Raw genomic sequence first — 18,964 nt, forward strand, 5'->3', positions numbered from 1 at the left:
TCACTGATAAATCTGTGCACACAGAACCAAAAATACTTAAAATTGGGAAAGAGGAATATTTTAAAGGTCTGTCAAACTCTCAACATATATATTTGTCCTTTAATGCAAAAGGACAGGGAGGAATATTAACAAATGGATTTCCTAAGAAAATTAACCTAAAAGAGTGAACATGAAACAGTGAAAGGCAGTCAGTTACCTTTTCTTTTCAAACATGTTACTAAGAAACTGATTAGTGACTTTACTTATGTTTCTCTGTAACTTTTGGTTTTTCTTTTTTTTTTTTTTTTTTTTTTTTTTTTGAGACGGAGTTTCGCTCTTGTTACCCCAGGCTGGAGTGCAATGGCGCGATCTCGGCTCACCACAACCTCCGCCTCCTGGGGTCAGGCAATTCTCCTGCCTCAGCCTCCTGAGTAGCTGGGATTACAGGCACGTGCCACCATGCCCAGCTGTGTTTCACAAAATTTTCCCAGTTAATGGCCTATGGAGCGTGTCAGTACTTTATTGGGGTTTGCACAATGTTAAAAAAAAAAAAAACCTATTAAAATAAGTATTATTTTAAAACATACAAAAACATTATTCAGCAGCCTACCAATTAAAATGTAATTGGCTGCAACCTCTGTACAAGAAGAGCCTCAAAAAGGAGCTCAAGCATTGATTATAAGAGCTTTCCTACAAAATACCGACGTGGAAAATTTCATTTTAAAATTTCTGTTGAATCAGAGTTTCTATAAATAGATTTGACTGCTTGGTATGCAGAAAATCACTGTAGAGACCCTCTACATTCTAATCTATCAAATTTCAGGGTGTATTTCTCTTCTTAAACACAAATCTTTTCCTTCAGCACTGAAAGCACTCACTGATCAAGAAACCCACTTTTAAGGGCTGTGTGAAACAGAAATTTCAGCATCTAAGATGAGGGCATCAACCACCAGCCACTCATTACATGCACACTGGGTAAAGGGTAACAGTTTTATAAGGTATTGAGGGCAGTTAAGATTACATCTCACAGTGTTATTTAGGATTCTGCACCTATATTACATCTGACGTATTAAATTTCAGCCAGGAAGAACTATTAATGCCTGAATAAAACCCCACGAAATACTGATTTACATCTAAAACTCTGGACAAATTTTTAGCTGACACAAAATAGTAGGCATCATTCTGAAACAATTATTCTCTCAAGTTATTTTTCTCTCAATTGTAATGTAGAACTGTTGAAACCAACTAATTGTGAACAGATGATAATTAGGAAACAAAAATGTATAAATGTCCAGATTTGTTCATGAAGATACAAACTGAATGTTTACTATGAATGGTAAATAGGAAAGATTTTTTTTCTAAAACTGTGATCTAGTCTTCAAGTAAAACTATCAATTTGTGATTATTTTAATGGCAAAAGTTTAAAGCTATTGCTTTCTGTAGTTTAAAATAAGGTATAACTAAACTACCTATGTTTTAAATATCCTTGAATAGCTTTGAGATATTATATGGTGGCAAACCCTGTTCAGTAGTCACTAATCTGTATAAAATATCTCATAGCATATATCTTCTCCAATTTTACACAGCACAAACAAAAACCAAAAAAGCAGAGAAAGCAAAAGGAAAACATGTTTTCTTCAGCAGGGACTATTTGATTATGAAACACTCATTGAAAGAGCTATTGCCAGTAGAAAAGGTATGTTGCCACGCCTTCTGATTTAAGGGATTTCACTGTTACCATGACAACCTTTGAAAAGTCAGGGCTTTGAGCTCAAGTAGTGAAAGTCAATGACCTTGACAATAGTGTCGACTGTGAACCTGCCCAAGTCCTTGAATCCTACAGACCTTGCTAATGGCTTGGTCACGACACACAACTGGTCCTGAACTCTTAGAACTCACTCATTTGCTTATGGCTGAGAAACTTGGAGTCTATAGGACAGGTAGCTCCTCCAGGTCCTCAGTTTCATGAAAGACAGAACCAGAACGAAGATCCAGGTCTCCTCCCAGGCCAGCTAGTGCTTCAGTGTAGGCTGTCACTTTCTAGAAACCTCCTTTTTACTGCACATTTTTCTCAAAAGTGTTATGTGTGGAAATCTTTTGAGTGTCACACATGACGGAGACCAAGAATAAACATATTTCTGAGTCAAATGGACAGCAGTGGCTAATAAGAGAAGTGGTCACTGGACATTTCTGAAGCCAAATAAATCTTTTCTATCCTGCTGGATATTTTAGAAGCTAAATAAATTACCCCAATTACCCTGAGTTCCAATAAAAATACTTACTTTAAAAACAGAATGAGCCACTTATAAAATGGTGACAGCTGAGGCATACCAAATTAAACTAATTCTTGTTTCAAAAAAATGAAATTGAAGGATGAATGATTTTTTTTTGTTCATTTTTTTCCCTGAGTAGTATACAATTAACCAAAAGTACATATATGATATTGATTGATCATCTCTGGAGTGATTTCATGATACCTGAATAGTGGAAAATATACAACATAAATATGCAATGAATCTTAATTCTGCTGATGGAAAAAAAAGCAAGAATATATTACAATGAATCCCTTTCTATTTAACAGTAGACGTACCAGTTTAAAATTCTTCTACTCTAAGTAATAGAAGCAAAATATTAATCTTTGTGATTATTACTTCTCCAAACTAGAGGAGAGCTAGCCAAAAACCATTTCATTAAAAAAAAAAAAAAAAAAAAAAAACCTAGTTGTTGATTCGGGGGATGAAAATTAGTCAAACTGTACATGTAATTATTATCGGCAAAGGAACTGGAAAACCAATCAAATATGTTGCTTTCTAGATGACAGTGCTAAGATTATATTCACTGAGCAAGAAATAGGTAACAGTGACTTAGGCTTACAGGCTGATAAATAAAGTAAGTTCAGGTAACAAAAATGTGATTATTTGTAAGTGGCTAGATAGGCTGAAACCCCTACTGCCCCCCACCACCCCACCAAAAAAAAAAAAAAAAAACCACACACAAAAAAACAAAACCCAACAAGTTTGTATTAAGCCTTCTTGTCTTCATTTATGACATGCCTGAACCTGTCCTTTAAATTCTTAATTTGTTCACTTTCTCTTAATAGCCATCGGATTCTCTGCAACATTAATTAAACTGAGCAGACATCTTACAGGGCAGATACTTTCCATGAACATTCTTTCTATTCTCTCACATTATACAGGCTGCAAAATTTTTTTTTCTTTTTTTGAGATGGAGCATCCCTCTGTTACCCTGCTGGAGTGCAGTGGCGCAATCTCAGCTTACTGCAACCTCCGCCTCCTGGGTTCAAGCGATTCTCCTGCCTCAGCCCGAGTAGCTGGGATTACAGGTGCTCTCCACCACGCCTAGCTAATTTTTGTATTTTTAGTAGAGACGGAGTTTCACCTTGTTGGCCTGGCCGGTCTTGAACTCCTGACCTCAAGTGACCCACTCGCCTCGGCCTACCAAAGTACTGGGATTACAGGTGTGAGCCACCACACCCAGCCAACATAATTTCAATGCATGGGAAAATAGAGAAAATGTATTTAGCTATCGATTTGTTTCCTGAGAAGGAATGGCAGGGCTAGCCTTATCAGTTGGAAAACATTTACTTTTAGAAAAAAAAATAGATTAGGACATTTCTCAACTTCAAAAAAGAAACATGAACATTTTTGCTGACTGAGACCTCAAAAGTCGCAAGTGTATTTGCTTTTCCTTTCTTCTTTAAATGAAGTATTACATAACATACACTAGATGGTTGCTATGTCCTTAACTTCATTTGCAAATTTATTAGTGACCCCACCCACCACAAAAAGAGAGAGAGAGAAAAACCCATAGCAGAAAACTTGCACTTCATTAAACATTTAAGGCGAAAAGAAAAGTAAGTTCCATACAGAGGCCAAATAAAGGTGAAATCCAAAGACTCTGCCCCCTCCCCTCTCACAGGGCAGGAGATACAATCCAGGGCTGAGGTCACTCCACTGCCTGGCATCAAATCCCACTCTCCTGCTTTCAGCTCCTGTGGCCACCACAGTCCTCTGTGGGATCACAGAAGACACCTAGTAATCCAAGTCAAGATTAATCATGGTAAAAATGGCCCATAAAATAAAAGCATATTTTCCTACTTACAGAATCTGTAACTGATTTTAGTAAGAGTTCACAGCAAAATTTTAATGAGAAGAGTTTGAAAATGAATTTATGTTATTCTCAAAAACTGTCACCAAGACTCAATGACTTTTAGTTTTCATTTCCCTAAAAGTTTCCCAAATATGAATTAAACTGTCAAGGATAAGAAACTGATTAGCCAGATAGTAACCTACCTAGCAATTTTTCTTTCAAAACCTTTGAGCACCCTACCAGTATTATTTTCAAACCCTCTAATTCTACATAATTTATGCCCGACAAATTTCATTTAGAAGTCTAAAGTATCACGAAGTTATCCAACTTTTGTTTAAGTCTCACAGGATAGCACAGAGCCCTGGCGTGGCGGAGAAGCAGCCTGCAGATCCACGTCTCCACCCTGTGCTTTCCACCGGAGGCCACGCAGCACTTCTTCATTCCTGCCTTCCTTCGTCACCTCTCTCTTTTAAGAAAAAGAGCAAGCTTAAAATATCACCTTACCAAACCTTTCATTATGTTTTAAGAAATTCCTTCTGGAAGTGCTCTTTGACTGCACAAGGTAATTAAACCCTCCAGCAAAATAAGCTACCTATAATTTGGCGTCCATTACTGTTGACAGTTTCACTATGTAGTCATTTGACATACTTTAAGAGAACCCTTCAAATACTGAGATGTTTATTGCATTTAATAAAATCCACATTCTTAAATATCCTGTTTCAAAATCCTCCTGAACTCCTTTACAGCACACAACATCAACTACTGCAATAGTGTTCTCATAATATTACACTTGAAAATACCATTTAGGAACAATATTTTAGGAAATAGAGGGTTTAAGGCAAGACATTCATTTGGAAAAGTTGATTTATCCCTATCATTGAGATTGACACGATTATTTTTCCACCTCATCAGTGCCTTGGGATACGCAACATACATTCAGCAACAGGGCACACGAATGACCCTACGAACAAGTGCTGAGGTTGGGAGTGCCCACTGAAATATGGAAATATTCTTACATAAGGCATGGCCCACAGGGACATGGCATGGGAGGGCTTGTTTCACTCTATTTCCAATCTGGTTTACAGGAAATTCCTCATCTATAACTGCCCAATTTCCCACCAGTTAATCGCTTTTCCAACAAACTCAAACCCTTGAAAAGGTGCTAAGATTGGTTTCTGTTAACATTAAAAAATAGCCCTCAGAGCCTTCCCCATCACTGCTTTAGTGATGAATGTCTCGAGGCTATTTCTTGATTCTGATTGCAAACATTGTTTGTTATAGAAAAACTGTTCCGTCCCAAAGAATGTTCTCCTTCATCAAACTTTTTGGATTGTGAGAGCTGAATATTTTCATGTGCATTCTTTCTTCCTTGAGTTTTTTTCACTGGAAACAACAATAATACTAAGATACCAAGGATGTGCAGGCTGTAATACCAGGAGCTAAAATAAAAAGGGAAAAAGTTTATTAAAATTTTATAACTGCGCACTTGTAAAAATGTCACGTGGCCACCTTAGGATGTATTTATTTACTATATTCTTCTTCTATTTTTCCCCCTCAGGAGAAGAAACCTGACAGTGTAGGCCCATGGGAATTTATAGCACTGGATAAACCCAGGCTGCTTAGAAGCCTGATTCTAGATAGCATATTACATTCCTTTGTAAGAGTCCTAAGACCATGGTTAAACAGAATAAAAACAAAAAGTTAATGTATTAATAGCAGTAGCAATCTGAAAATCTCCCCAATCCAGAGAATTAAAAGTTGAGTCAACAAAGAAAATGTGGAGATAGTTAAGACTTTTACTAGTCTGGCCTCACCTGCTATTTACAGTCTCTAAGTTACAAATATTCTAATGAGGGTGAGTGACAGGGAAGCAATATTGCTTCTTGATGATTACTTTCATGAAAAAGAAAAGCCATATTATTAAAAATATTAGGCCGGGCGCGGTGGCTCAAGTCTGTAATCCCAGCACTTTGGGAGGCCGAGGCGGGTGGATCACGACGTCAAGAGATCGAGACCATCCTGGTCAACATGGTGAAACCCCGTCTCTACTAAAAATACAAAAAATTAGCTGGGCATGGTGGCGCGTGCCTGTAATCCCAGCTACTCAGGAGGCTGAGGCAGGAGAATTGCCTGAACCCAGGAGGCGGAGGTTGCGGTGAGCCAAGATCGTGCCATTGCACTCCAGCCTGGGTAACAAGAGCGAAACTCCGTCTCAAAAAAATATATATATATATATATATTATTGGAAACATCATTCCTCAAATTAAATATAAACAAAATGTAACCTAAACTGTATCTATAGCTGTAAATTCAAGTAATTCTGAACAAAGTATCTGGGATAGAAAATCTAACCAACAGCCCAATCACACTTTTAAACATTTACTAATTTTGCTAAAATGGAACCTTTAGCAGGACTTACTTAATGTCTTCCGGTATAATTATTGTCATATTTGATTCAATAGCTTTTGACTGTATACTTTGTGCCAGGTCATTCTAAATGCTAGAATAATAAAGAATTTATAAAAGAATAACATTTTTGATCTCTAGAATATCACTATCTAATATGGGGGAGTGGAATTTGGTGAGGCAGGGAGAGGAGGTAAGTAGATTATAAAAATATGGAATTCGAGACGGGGCAATTTCTATAATATACAGATCACCACAGCGATCAAACATAAAAGGCACAGTAAAAAGGAACAGACAAAATAGAATTTATTTTCCTTTGATTAAAGAAATTAAGATAATTAACAATCCTTTGTAAAGAGCTGGGTTTTTCCCCAAAGAAGTTCAGGACAATCAAACTAAGAAACTTTTGTTAAATTTAGGAGAGGCTGAGGCAGTGGTTACCCAGTTGATATTTCTCTGTCTAAATCACTCATCTGAGGGTGGAGTGGTATGAGTCATTCCAGAGAAAAATGCTGGGACTGATAGGCTCAGGATTAAAACGTAACTGATAATGCGTTTATCAGCAGGAAATATGGCTGTGGTACTATTTTTCTATTCTACCCAATAACAAGAAACTTTCTTTTGAAAATAAAATTATTCCCACTGACAAAGTTTTAAGAGTAACACTTACCTGTAAAATGTGAATGATGGTTTTACAGAAAGAAGTACGAATGGCACGACTGTGTAACTTACTGCTACTTGAGTTACAATCCATGTTATAACATCATACAATAATTTAAGTTGGGAAGGTTCGATGAAATAATGTCTAAAGTTATTTCTCATCTGAAATAAAGAAACAAAAATATTTGCTATATCTTTACATTAACATTACTTATGAAATTATACTGGTGATATCAACTGAAGGATGTGGTGTGGAATAACCGAAACGCTCATATGTAGCTGGTGTGAGTGTACAATGGCACTGCTACTATGGAAAAAGTTGGTTCCAAAAAAGCAAATACACATTGTACATACTGTGTATAAAAGAGACAGAGAGAGAGGGGATGAGGAAACCACAGGGACGGCATAAATGACTAATGAGTCTGGGTAAAGGGCATACAGAAGTTCTTTGCAACTTTTCTGTAGATTAGATTCTGTATTAAAAAGTTTCCCCCAAAAAAGTTTAAGACAACCCTGCCTAGAGATCCCTTAAATCATATATGGTAAAATATAATATATAAATAAAGTTTAGTTTACCTTCATCCTTAACTCTTATTTAACCTCCGCATTTGTGAAAAACAAAGGAGTCCACACTGAGCTTAGGCTGAACAGCACTTAAATAATTTGCATCCACACACATTATTCATTAATGAAAGTTGGGGAAAACTTCTCAGAAATGGTGTTTTCAAAATATCACTTTTTAATACCTTTTTTGTCAGCTTTCCTAACAGTCAAAACATTTCAGTTTTGTAATGTTCAAACTTAACCAAACATTTTTCTTGTCAAATATATTTACATAGGTGAGACACAGCCCTGCTTTGAAAACACCGCATGTACTGTTCACAGGTGAGGTGGTGCGTGGCTACTGCCCTTCCACACAGAGCCCGTCATTCTTAGTGGCTAGGCACTGCTATCTCCTGCATAGCTCACTGCCATGGCAGTCACCTGCTCTTGATTCCATCCTGTCCACCAATGACAAATCCATGTGTCCTGGGGTATGGGCTTTCAGCATTTCATTCTTGTGCTTAAAAACTATACCTGACCCCCTCCCATTGCAGACAGAATAGGATTAGGCTTCTTCTCTGCTTGGTGTTCAAAACTTGGTTTTGCTAATGTCCTTCCCATGCCTAGAATGTCATTTTTTCCCCATTATGCTTAACTCACTACTGAAATAACTTTCATCTCTCAAAGTCTGGATCCAAACACCTTTCTAATGAGGCCATCTCTAGTTAATCTAACCAAAAGAGATCTCTTCCATCTCTAAACATCTATGGTACGTTGTATTTATAACACCCATGGAATCTGTCACACATACCTTTTGGTGCATATGCACGTGCACACACACACATGCATAAGGTATGTATATACACACATACAACTTATCCACCCCAAAGTACCTTAAAATGGAACAGAGTAAATATCTGCTAGTTTGTTAAATGGAGCCCTCTTACCTCTAAGTACCATAAGCAGCTGTTGAAACACGGTTTTTGTCATGTCACATTCCTTGGTTTTCAAGGGGCTGCACTAAATTACTCTACTTACCTCTGTCATGTCACCAACCTAATTTCTCAATGTTTCCCAAAATATTACTCTAGGTTCTATCCAGGCAAATACTCTAAAGAACGGTGCCCCACTTCTAGTGTGACATCTACCTGGCCACAGCTCATCCATTATCGTGGCCTAGCCACAGTCAACTCTTCATCTTAGAGAGGACTCAAAGGTTACAGCTTTCAGGAAACATTTCTAAAATAAACCTACCCATTCTGATCATCTTTATTTAACTCAGTTTTTATCTCTCCTTCAGAAAATTCTGTAAAGACAAAGTAATATTTTGTGAGTGCCTCCTACCTGCCAGGCACGCAGAAACATGTTTTCTCCTCACAGGAACTGGGCATGGAGCTTAGCCTGTGGTGTGTGCTCAGCAAACATGCATTTACACACCTCGCTTCTAGTGGAAAGGACAATACTGATCACGGCCAAGGAAAGAGGATCAACCTTCTAACACAGATGTACTCAGCCTTTTTAACAGTTCAAGTGGACCATTGAATTGTAAAATAAAATTCTTGATACTTACAGCTCGTGCTGCTAATGTCATTAACACCCCTGTTAGAAACGTTAGATAATATCCTGGGTATACCCCGTGCCAAATGGCAGAGAGAATGAACGTCTGGATAGTTGGACTGAAGGAGGCTCGTTCATAACACACCCTAGAAACCATGAAAAACATGGAGAGCCAAGTGGAGTGAGCGACCCAAGTTTACAAAGCCTGCAATGATCATTCTTTTATTACCTGACAGGATTTAGGGTAACTAGAGAAACAAATACAACTTATCCTAGGCAATAACTTAGCTATGATCTCAGGGGGGCTACAGCGATTAAGTGTCAAATTTAGGAACATAAATTCCCATCTTCTTACTGGTATATACAGTAACTAAAATGATCATTTCTAGTATTGGGGAGTCTATACAATTTATAAAAAGAATAAATTTTAACTAATATTAAGGTTATTTTTATCCTACATTATTTAATTACTTTAAAAAAAATCAATAACTTTCAACTGACCTAATAACACTACTCCTTCTGACAGACAGACTGAGCTTTCCTATTAACAGGGGTAGAGAACTCAGATGAAAATAGTTTCCCTAAGGTATCAAATTTACAATATAACAGTAACAAAAAATAACATAGCAGATTAGCTCAGAGGATCTACAGCCCCTGGGGAGACTGGCAGGCATCCTGAAGAGATGATAGCACATGCTAGCCAAATTAAGATGCTTAATGTGTCATTTAAAAGGGGACACTATAAAAGAAGGCTGCTGAGTGCCTTATCACTATAGGGGCCTTTTCTTAGGAAATAAATTCAAGATAGCGCAATGTGTTCACAGGGATGGTAAGAGATCCCTGGGAGATTCTGTGCCGTTCCCCAGCTCTGTCCTTCACACCTGTTACTCCACTCAGCCTGGGCTGCCTCTACCCTGTTCACGAGACACATTCCCGACACAAACCTCAGCTCAAGCACCCACCACGTCCAGGAAGTTCCTCCTGCGTCCCTCTGTGCCCTCACTGTTCCTGCTTTCTCTCTCCTAATCCTCACCACAGGAATAGCACGTCTGATTACACAGCCATGTCTTTAACAAAATTGTGAACTCTTTCACTTGCAGGGACTAGATCTTTTTGTCTTACTGGTCTTTGTATCCCTTGACTAACAAATTAAAATCTGTTGAATTCAAACCTTTAAAACTGGGACCATTCTGGAGTACCCAGGGTACAAGTACTGTGCTTGTGCAGGCCCTTTTGAATTTAAACCACATCTCTATTGAATGGGATCAGGAGCTGCAAAGGAGGATACTGGTGACCTCCAACATTGGTGGAGGCCTTTACAGGAGGCTGAGAGGGCAGGATAGCTGCGCATGCAGGAGAGCTGCATCCGGGACTCAGGCCAAAACAGTTCTGACTCTACACTGCCTTGCCCAGGAGGAGGCCAATAATGTTTCCCGGGCGACACTGAGGTCACAATGTCACTCAACACCGTTAATTTAATCAAGAACCTGAATTCAGTGAAGCTCAACCTTAAGAACTAGATGTCAGAGCACATCTAAAGATTGTTTTTGAAAGAACGCACCTTTTGAGCCAAAGAGCTGTCTGAATATTCCAATTATCAAGAAACATCTTGAAACTTGTTGACATCTGGAAAAAAAAAGGCAACTTTTTTCTTTGTGTCACAAAATAATGAAGCTTTAAATGTAAGTAATAATATATTATGCTAAAATATTAAAACAAAAAATTACTTAACATCAATGGTAGTATACTGATTTCTCTTTCCTTAATCTTGTTTTTCTAATATAGTAACATCATTCTATGTAAGAGAAGTTTATTGTTGGGAACACTATGAGGTAAATGGATTGTCACTGTTTTCTCCTGTATGTTAACATTTACAAGGGATGTCATGGAATTCTTCCAAGGGAACTCCTGAGAGAGTGTACAAACGCCTTTTGATGGCCTCCCTCTCACACTGAAGACTGGGGTGCCCACCTCATTACCTCCTTCCAGCCAAGCTCTGCCATGGTTCTGGGTGAAGTGGACATCTACCGCAACAACCCGCCCAGCCGTTGTCTCTCAGTGCCCTGGCTACTCTGAATTTTGGGGCTGCCTGGCTCTGTGCTGCCCCTGAAAGAGTAGACCTGCCCACCCAGATCTCTCAGGGCCTCCTATCTTTCCAGTCACTCCCACTAAAGCTGTTCTTCGATCATAGAGGGAGCCCTTGGTCTCCAGCCTACTTTTGTCCTGTGTAACTCTCTCCTTCTCTGGTCTTGACTTCTGACTATTTTAGATTTTGTGTTCCATTATTTACTGCTCTTACATTAGAATCTTCAGTGCTTTTGTTTCTTTTCCTTTCATTCACCTCCCTATCAAAACCCTAACTCTAGATCAACCACACTGTCCACCCGCCCCACTGGAAACATCTGCATGCTGTGTGCAGAGTATCACCACATTCCAGACCTTTGTCTTAAGTTCATGGTTCTCCACCACAACTGAGCCCTCAACCTACCAAAGAATCCTGTTTCCCTAGACAACTAGTTCATTCTCCTCTTCCTGAAAAAAAGCTACTGGACTGAACCATTTGAAATTTTCTCTTTTTTTAAAATAAAATCAAGAAGAGGTAAGTGTCAACAATTTCGCGATTCAACCTGATACCCCATCTATGTCTCTGGTCCTAGCATCTCCTTCCTCCCTCACAACAGGTAAGGTAGCCTCCTACTTTACAGAGATGATATAAAATCATCAGACTCCAAATTCTCACCATCCAACTACACATTCAGCTGCACACACACTTATCCTGCCCTCCTTCCTGTCTTTGTAACAGGAGAGGTTGCCCTTCTCCTTTAGGGCCAGTCTCTCCACTTCCATCTTCTCCGGGACTTCATTGATCAATAGATCTCTCTCTCCTTCAGCTATAGGGAGAGCTTCACACTCTCCCCTTCAAATTGTCTCCTAATCAGTAGACACATTTCAATCCCCATTTTAAAACAAAATTAAACAGCTCTCCTCAATTCCCTGTTCCCCTTAGCTACTGCGCTGTTTCTACCCTCTTCCCTTTATGGAAAATGAACTCCTAGGAGTTGTGTAATCTGGCCCTTATGCCAATCCCTCTCCTGAAACTGTTGTTCATAAAACCATAAAAAAGGATGGGCGTGGTGGCTCATGCTGGTAATCCCAGCACTTTGGGAGGCCGAGGCGGGTGGATCTCATAAGGTCAGTAGTTCGAGACTAGCCTGGCCAACATGGTGAGACGCCATCTCTACTGAAAATACAATTGGCCAGGTGTGGTGGCAGGTGACTGGAATCCCAGTTACTTGGGAGGCTGAGGCAGGAAAATCATTTGAACCTGGGAGGCAGAGGTTGCAGTGAGCCCAAATCCCACTACTGCAATCCAGCCTGGGCAACAGGGTGACACTTCCTCTCAAAAAATAAATAAATAAATACAACCATAATGACGCAGGTATTTGTGTCCTTCTCTTGGTATTTCAGTGGCACTTGGCATTGATGCCCATTTTTTCCTTCAGAAAAATTAATTCCGTTCTTTACTTTTTCTTATGCCATGCACTATCAGCCAGGGTGATAGCAGCCCCGGGAGGATAAAAATGGTTTAAGGGGCAAAAATATCTTTTTTTAATGTATAAATATGTATGCATGCAGTAATATATCAATAGGTATACAGATACCCTGTGTATCTGTAGTATTAAAATTTCAGGGGGGAAATTATTAGGAAAAGAGTGTCCAAAAGTCTCCTTAAGGTGTTAATAATAAACAAAAGGTTAGAAACACTGCTATATCCATCATTCAACTTCAACAATGATCGATTTCTCCCTCTCCTCCATTTTTATTGACAACACTGTTGTTAAGAGTATTTCAAACCAAATACCAGACATCTTACTTCACCTGCAGTTAGTTCAGAATGTACGTCCAATAAAGACTTTTTTAAAAAACCATGATCAGACAAAACTAATAATAATTCTTTAACATCATCTAAGCCCCCTTTGTATTCAAATATTCCTGATTATTTAAAAGGGTGTTTTCCAGTTGGTTTGTCAATCAGGACCGCAAAAAAGGTTCATGCAGTACATCTGGCCAAAGCCTCTTTTAATCTGTAATAGCTTGGGTCTTAATGTCCCAAAGAACTTCCTACTTTTGATCTGATCTGGTGTTTAATAGACTCTCTATACTCCATGTTCCCTCTAAACTTAGAAGGATCTAGAGATCAATTCAGATTTGGTTATCTTGGCAAACTTCAGTGATGGCACTGCTTTTCTTATGGCATCCCATCTCTGGCACTTAATGCCTAACTGCCCACTTTCAGTAATATTAGGGCTCATCAGAGGGTCCAGCTTGACCCCTTCACCTCAAGTTTTGGTAATCTCTCCTATTTGGAATGATCCTTTTCACAGGCTAGCAAAACAATGGTTTGTTCTCTCTCTCTCTCTCTCTCTCTCTCTCTCTCTCTCTCTCTCTCGACAGGGTTTTGCTCTGTCACCCAGGCTACAGTGCAGTGGCACGTTCACGGCTCACTGTAGCCTCCTGTTCCTGAGTACCTGGGACTACAGGTACTCACCACCACACCCAGCTAGATTTTGTATTTTTTGTAAAGATGGAGTTTTGCCATGTTTCCCAGGCTAGTCTCAAACTCCTGAGCTCAAGCAATCTGCCTGCTTCAGCCTCCCAAAGTCCTGGGATTACAGGTGTGAGCCACTGTGCCCAGCTGGTTTTCTCCTTTTTCTTCCTGGCTACTCCTGAATTGCCTTCCTTCGCCCAGCCTCTCAGTATTGGTGTTCCTTTAGACTCTCACCTCTCCTCATTCTCTCTTCCAGGGTTTGAACTGCCACATGCTGATAGTTCCCAGATTTCACTCTCGGGCTCAGGTGCCTCTGCTGAGTGTCTGACCATGATTTGCCTGGTGGACAACTCAGTAAGTCTGTGACTTGAAGATATTACCTGTCCCTTCAAACTCACATCTATTCTCCATTCTTTATCTAAGTGGAAAGTAACACCATAACCCTAGTTGTTTAAACCAGATTTCTGGGCCTGAGTCATAACTTATTCTCTCTTGCTGATCCCAATCTATCACCAAGTTCTGCTGAGTCTCTTACTCAGCTATCCAATATATTTACACGTTTCTAGCCCCACTGGCAGTACATTGTTAGGTCACCATCAACTTGGATTAACAAAACATCCTCCTAACAGAGATCTCTGCCTCTGGAGGGAAATACATTCTATATGCCAGATCCTTTTAAAACACCTATATGATCACCTCACTTGGCTACATATATAATCCATCCACAGTGCCCCATTGCTCTTATAAGAAAGTTCAAAAGTCCTACATGGCTGTAAGAATGTGACTGCCTGGCATCCACTTTCCCAATCACCCTTCATGGCTCCCTAAACTACTAACCAACATGAACTGTACACGTTCTCTCGGCTCCCAGGCTGCTCCCCCTACTTGGAGTGTCTGGCTGTCTCATACTTCTTTGGGACTCAGCTTAAGCACCATTTTCTTTAGGACTCTCTTCCCTCAAACACCTAAACAAAGAAGCTGGTGTTTCATGAACACCCACATCCCTTACCCCTCTCTGATCACCACCTATTTGACCTTAGTCTGTAACCTCTAGGAAATTAAAACTCCATGAGGGACTAAATTGTACCTATCTTATTCATTGTCTTCAGTGACTAGGCTACAGAGTTGACAACCAATATATATTTGTTACATGAAAGAACGAGTGTTAATATTAAAGACCCTTCAATACCACTCCTAGAACATCACAGCATAACCTGTAAAAGCAAACTACAGTACTTAAAGTATACATAGTAACTAACTTCTTCATGATTGACTCACCTCTATTTGTTGAATTCTCAAATTGGAAATTAAGTCCCAGCGAGCTGCTCCATTTTTGTCATATCCTCTAAAACCAAAGCCTGCAGCATTATTAATGGCATCAGCTATAGAAAACAAAATTTTTAAGAAAGTATTAATTATCTCCATAATAATCTACCGTATTCTCCCAGAGGGTATATGTTATTACACCTTTTATTCTTAAACAGTAAAAGTAGATTTATTCCAATTTTTAGGTCAGAAACAATATCACATACAATGAAAAAAACACATCCAGGACAATTAGTCAATAAAACATGAGACATTATGCATGAGTTGAGGGTAGGTGGAGTTTAAAAGCTGCTGAGGACTGACAGGTAAAGGCGAAGACTCATACAGGAAATGCTCCCCAACATGAGCTGTGTCAGTGGAATGAAGCAGAGTATGCTCGACCAGCTGCCAAGAAATTGCTAAGCTTAGGGAGGTTTTGCCCTGGAAGCACCATGCTCTTTTTAATCATATATTTGAACTTTATTATAAACAATAATATATAAGTGAGGCATAATAGTTTCCTTCCATTTTTCTTCTTTCTTGGTTCACCATAACTTTATTTTTCCAGAATTTTTAAAAAATAGAGATATGGTCTCCCTCTGTCACTGCCCGGCTGGAATAGCAGGTTTATAGCTCACTGCAGCTTTGAACTCTTAGGCTCAAGCAATGCTCCTGCCTCAGCCTCCTCAGTAGCTGGGACTGCAGGTGTGCATCATCATGCCTATTTTCTTTTTTTTGTAAAGATAGAGTCTCACTATGTTGCCTAGACTGGTCTCAAACTCCTGGCCTCAGTTGATCTTCCTACCTTGGCCTCCCAAAGTGCTGGAATTTCAGGCATGAGCTACAGAACCCAACTCAGAATTTGTTTTCTAATCCTTTTCACCACAATGCTCAATTAATCACTTTTGCTTTATGTAAATGCTTGATTAAGCTGCAAAGAAAATTTCTGCCTCAAATGAGCCCTTTTCCAATCAACTTGAAAACTGTTTATGCTATGTGTATAATGACCAAAGAATAAACAAACTGAAATCCATCAAAGCCCAGCAAAATAATATGCCTATATGAACACGTATCTTTAAATTGTTTTATTGTTTATTAGTGTATTTTAGTACATCAAACAATATCTTTTAAAAACTACACTTTGGGGGAAAAGAATAAACAAGATTTACTACTCCGTCAGATTTAATGAGGTCAGCCACCTTTGTTCAATTCACATATGTGCCTTTAAAGTAAGCATAATAACAGATCCAACAGAATTAAAAGTAAACTCTATGAACCACATGGACAGCATACCCATATAAATGGCTGCTGGGAACTCCCTCCCTCCAGCATGGTTGCCACCACTTCTGATTTGTTCATGTATTCACCCTCTCCACCTTTTTTAGCCTACTGTGATCTGAGAGCAATGAAACTCCTAATCACATTCTCATTCGGCAACAAGATTGACTCAGGGTATGGTCAACAGCAACAAAACGAGAAGAGAACTGGGGAAATCAAACTGTGGGTGTCCACCTTCCATGTCCCTTGTCCCCCAATCTCCCTCCACAGACCCCACCTAATCTTTACCCCAGGTTACGTAACTCCCAAGAGAGCTTGCAAGTTGCCATTATATAGAGATCTTCCAAGTAACTGACCATTAACATCAATTCAATCTGTCCTTACATGGGCTAAATGTTTTTCGAACTTGAGTTAGAGGGAAAAAACTGCTCAGATCCCAATAAATCCTTTTTTTGAGGTGATAAGGAGAAAAGTGCAGGGCCACGGGGCTGTGGAGACAAGAAACCTGATTCCTACTTGAGAACCCTGAATTAAGGAATTAAACATAATACAGTCTGCCTATCTACCAGCATCCATGAAATTATAATTTGAAAAATGTACATGTGGACACAAAAATCAGCAAGTAACTGTCCACATGATCCAGAATACATTCATACTATTTTTTAAATTATTAACAAAATACAAAAACAAAATTAAAGAATTTTGGAACTGTTAGATTTCCCAAAAACAGATTTTTGAACCTCCAGAGATCATTAAACTCCAATTTCACAACCAAATAGACAGTTAAAAAAAGGTAATGGGGCAGAGATGAACATGGGCACATGCATGCTGAGCCTCAGCTGGTTTCTCCACTGACAGAGCTGACACCAGAACTTCAGGGCTTAACCATTACTAGGACCTCAACCATTACTTGTGTTAAGACAGTACAGACACAGTGTAAGTATTTACTGAATGAAATAACTTTATTGCCTTACAGATAAAAATTCTTAAAATTCTTTAAATATAGTTCAATTTCAAATTGTCATTCATATATATTCTAATATGATTATTTCTTTAAAGAAGAAACAGGGAAAATGAATTAACTCACCTTTTATTTGGTTTCTAAGTATGTAAAAATGCACAAGATTCATTTTTCAAACCAGATACTGGGGTTGGGGATAAGTAGCCTAAGAATCATTTTAATTGTCATAATTGCAAACAAAAAATTAATGATGAATTTTCTTTTTTTCTTTTTTTTTAAAGGCAAGGTCTCACTCTGTCACCCAGGCTGGAGTGTAATGATACGATCACAGCTCACTGCAGCCTCAACTTCCCTGGCTAAAGCAATCCTCCCACCTCAGACTCTTGAGTAGCTGGGACCACAGGTATGCACAACCACACCTAGCTAATTTAAAAAAAAAAAAAAAAATTTTTTTTTTTTTTAAAGAGATGGGGTCTTAACATGTTGCTCAGGCTGGTCTCAAACTCCTGGCCTCAAGTCATTCTCCTGCCTCAGCCTCCCAACGTGCTGGGATTACAGGCATGAACTACTGCTCCTGGCCTAATGATGAATCTTGCGTATTTTTACATGTTTACAGAGATTTTGTGATTTTTCTCAAAAGCCCTATAAATTCAATGACTTCATTCCATTTGACAGATTTTCAACAATAAGATGTCCAACCAAATCCAAAAACATGCAGAACTCTTATAATTCTGTAACAGTGATTCAACAACAGGTCACAATTCTGATAAAACCCTAAAAGTACCAGGTGTTTGGGAAAGTTCTCAGTCTCAATTTAAAGTCAGAATTCAAGTAGTACGGGAATCTCATTTGATATTACTGATGTCTAAATTTGGCTACAATAAAAATGTTCAATCTTTAAAGAAATATTAGATTAAAATCCATAAGGTAACATTCTATTTTCATTGGCCATTAACTCACCAGGTTAAAGTAACTTTTAATGATACTATTGTGCATAGTGGTATGACGAAAGATTGAAAATAATGATTCCAGCCCCAAACCGTATTTTATAATAATGAAATCAAAATAAAACTGAGAGTAAAATGCCAAACCTCAGAGGCCTAATTATCGCCCTCGTTTGGCCGATGTGTTTCTTCGTGCATTTATTCAAATATTCGTTGAGTACCAAATATAAACAAGGCAATCAGGACACTCATAAGAATAAAGGAGCTTACACTCTTGTGGGTGAGATAAAGGACAACACACACATAAAAGAGGTTTCAATTTATTCATTGAAAGATTCTCTCTACATGAGTTCAACCTTCAAAACGTGGCCAGAATTATCTTCTTCCATCACAGGATCAGGCCATCAGGCTGCCTGAAGCCTCTTGTGGCTCATTCTGCAGGGCAGGCAAAGCCCTGTGAAAGCCCATTTCACCTGAGCAGGTCCCTCCTGCTAACATCTGCCAGGAAAATCAAGATAGCTCCATGTCTCCTTGCTCATAAGTGCAAAACTAGCCATTTTTCAATTGCTGAAATCACATTCAATCTTTCTGTTTTTGTTTTTGAGACGAAGTCTCACTCTGTTGCTCAGGCTGGAGTGCGGTGGTACAACCATGGCTCACTGCAGCCTCAGA

The 18,964-nt window shown here is 38.9% G+C and overlaps 1 protein-coding gene across 7 annotated transcripts in view; it reads right to left on the reverse strand.

The window, feature by feature from the left end:
• Positions 1–259: 259 nt before the first annotated feature.
• MBOAT2 (membrane bound glycerophospholipid O-acyltransferase 2) overlaps positions 260–18,964 on the reverse strand; it is a 146,930-nt gene continuing 128,225 nt past the window's right edge. For all 7 annotated transcript variants that reach the window (XM_074393752.1, XM_074393744.1, XM_039461203.2 and 4 more), the window contains 5 exons: positions 15,083–15,186; positions 10,817–10,881; positions 9,269–9,401; positions 7,166–7,317; positions 260–5,528 (listed from right to left, as the gene is read on the reverse strand). In XM_074393752.1, the coding sequence (XP_074249853.1) occupies positions 5,303–5,528; positions 7,166–7,317; positions 9,269–9,401; positions 10,817–10,881; positions 15,083–15,186 (680 nt within the window). In that variant the 3' untranslated portion in view covers positions 260–5,302. The remainder of the gene's footprint in view (positions 5,529–7,165; positions 7,318–9,268; positions 9,402–10,816; positions 10,882–15,082; positions 15,187–18,964) is intronic.

The sequence above is a fragment of the Saimiri boliviensis genome, chromosome 1, assembly GCF_048565385.1.
Source record: "Saimiri boliviensis isolate mSaiBol1 chromosome 1, mSaiBol1.pri, whole genome shotgun sequence".
Lineage (NCBI taxonomy): Eukaryota > Metazoa > Chordata > Mammalia > Primates > Cebidae > Saimiri > Saimiri boliviensis.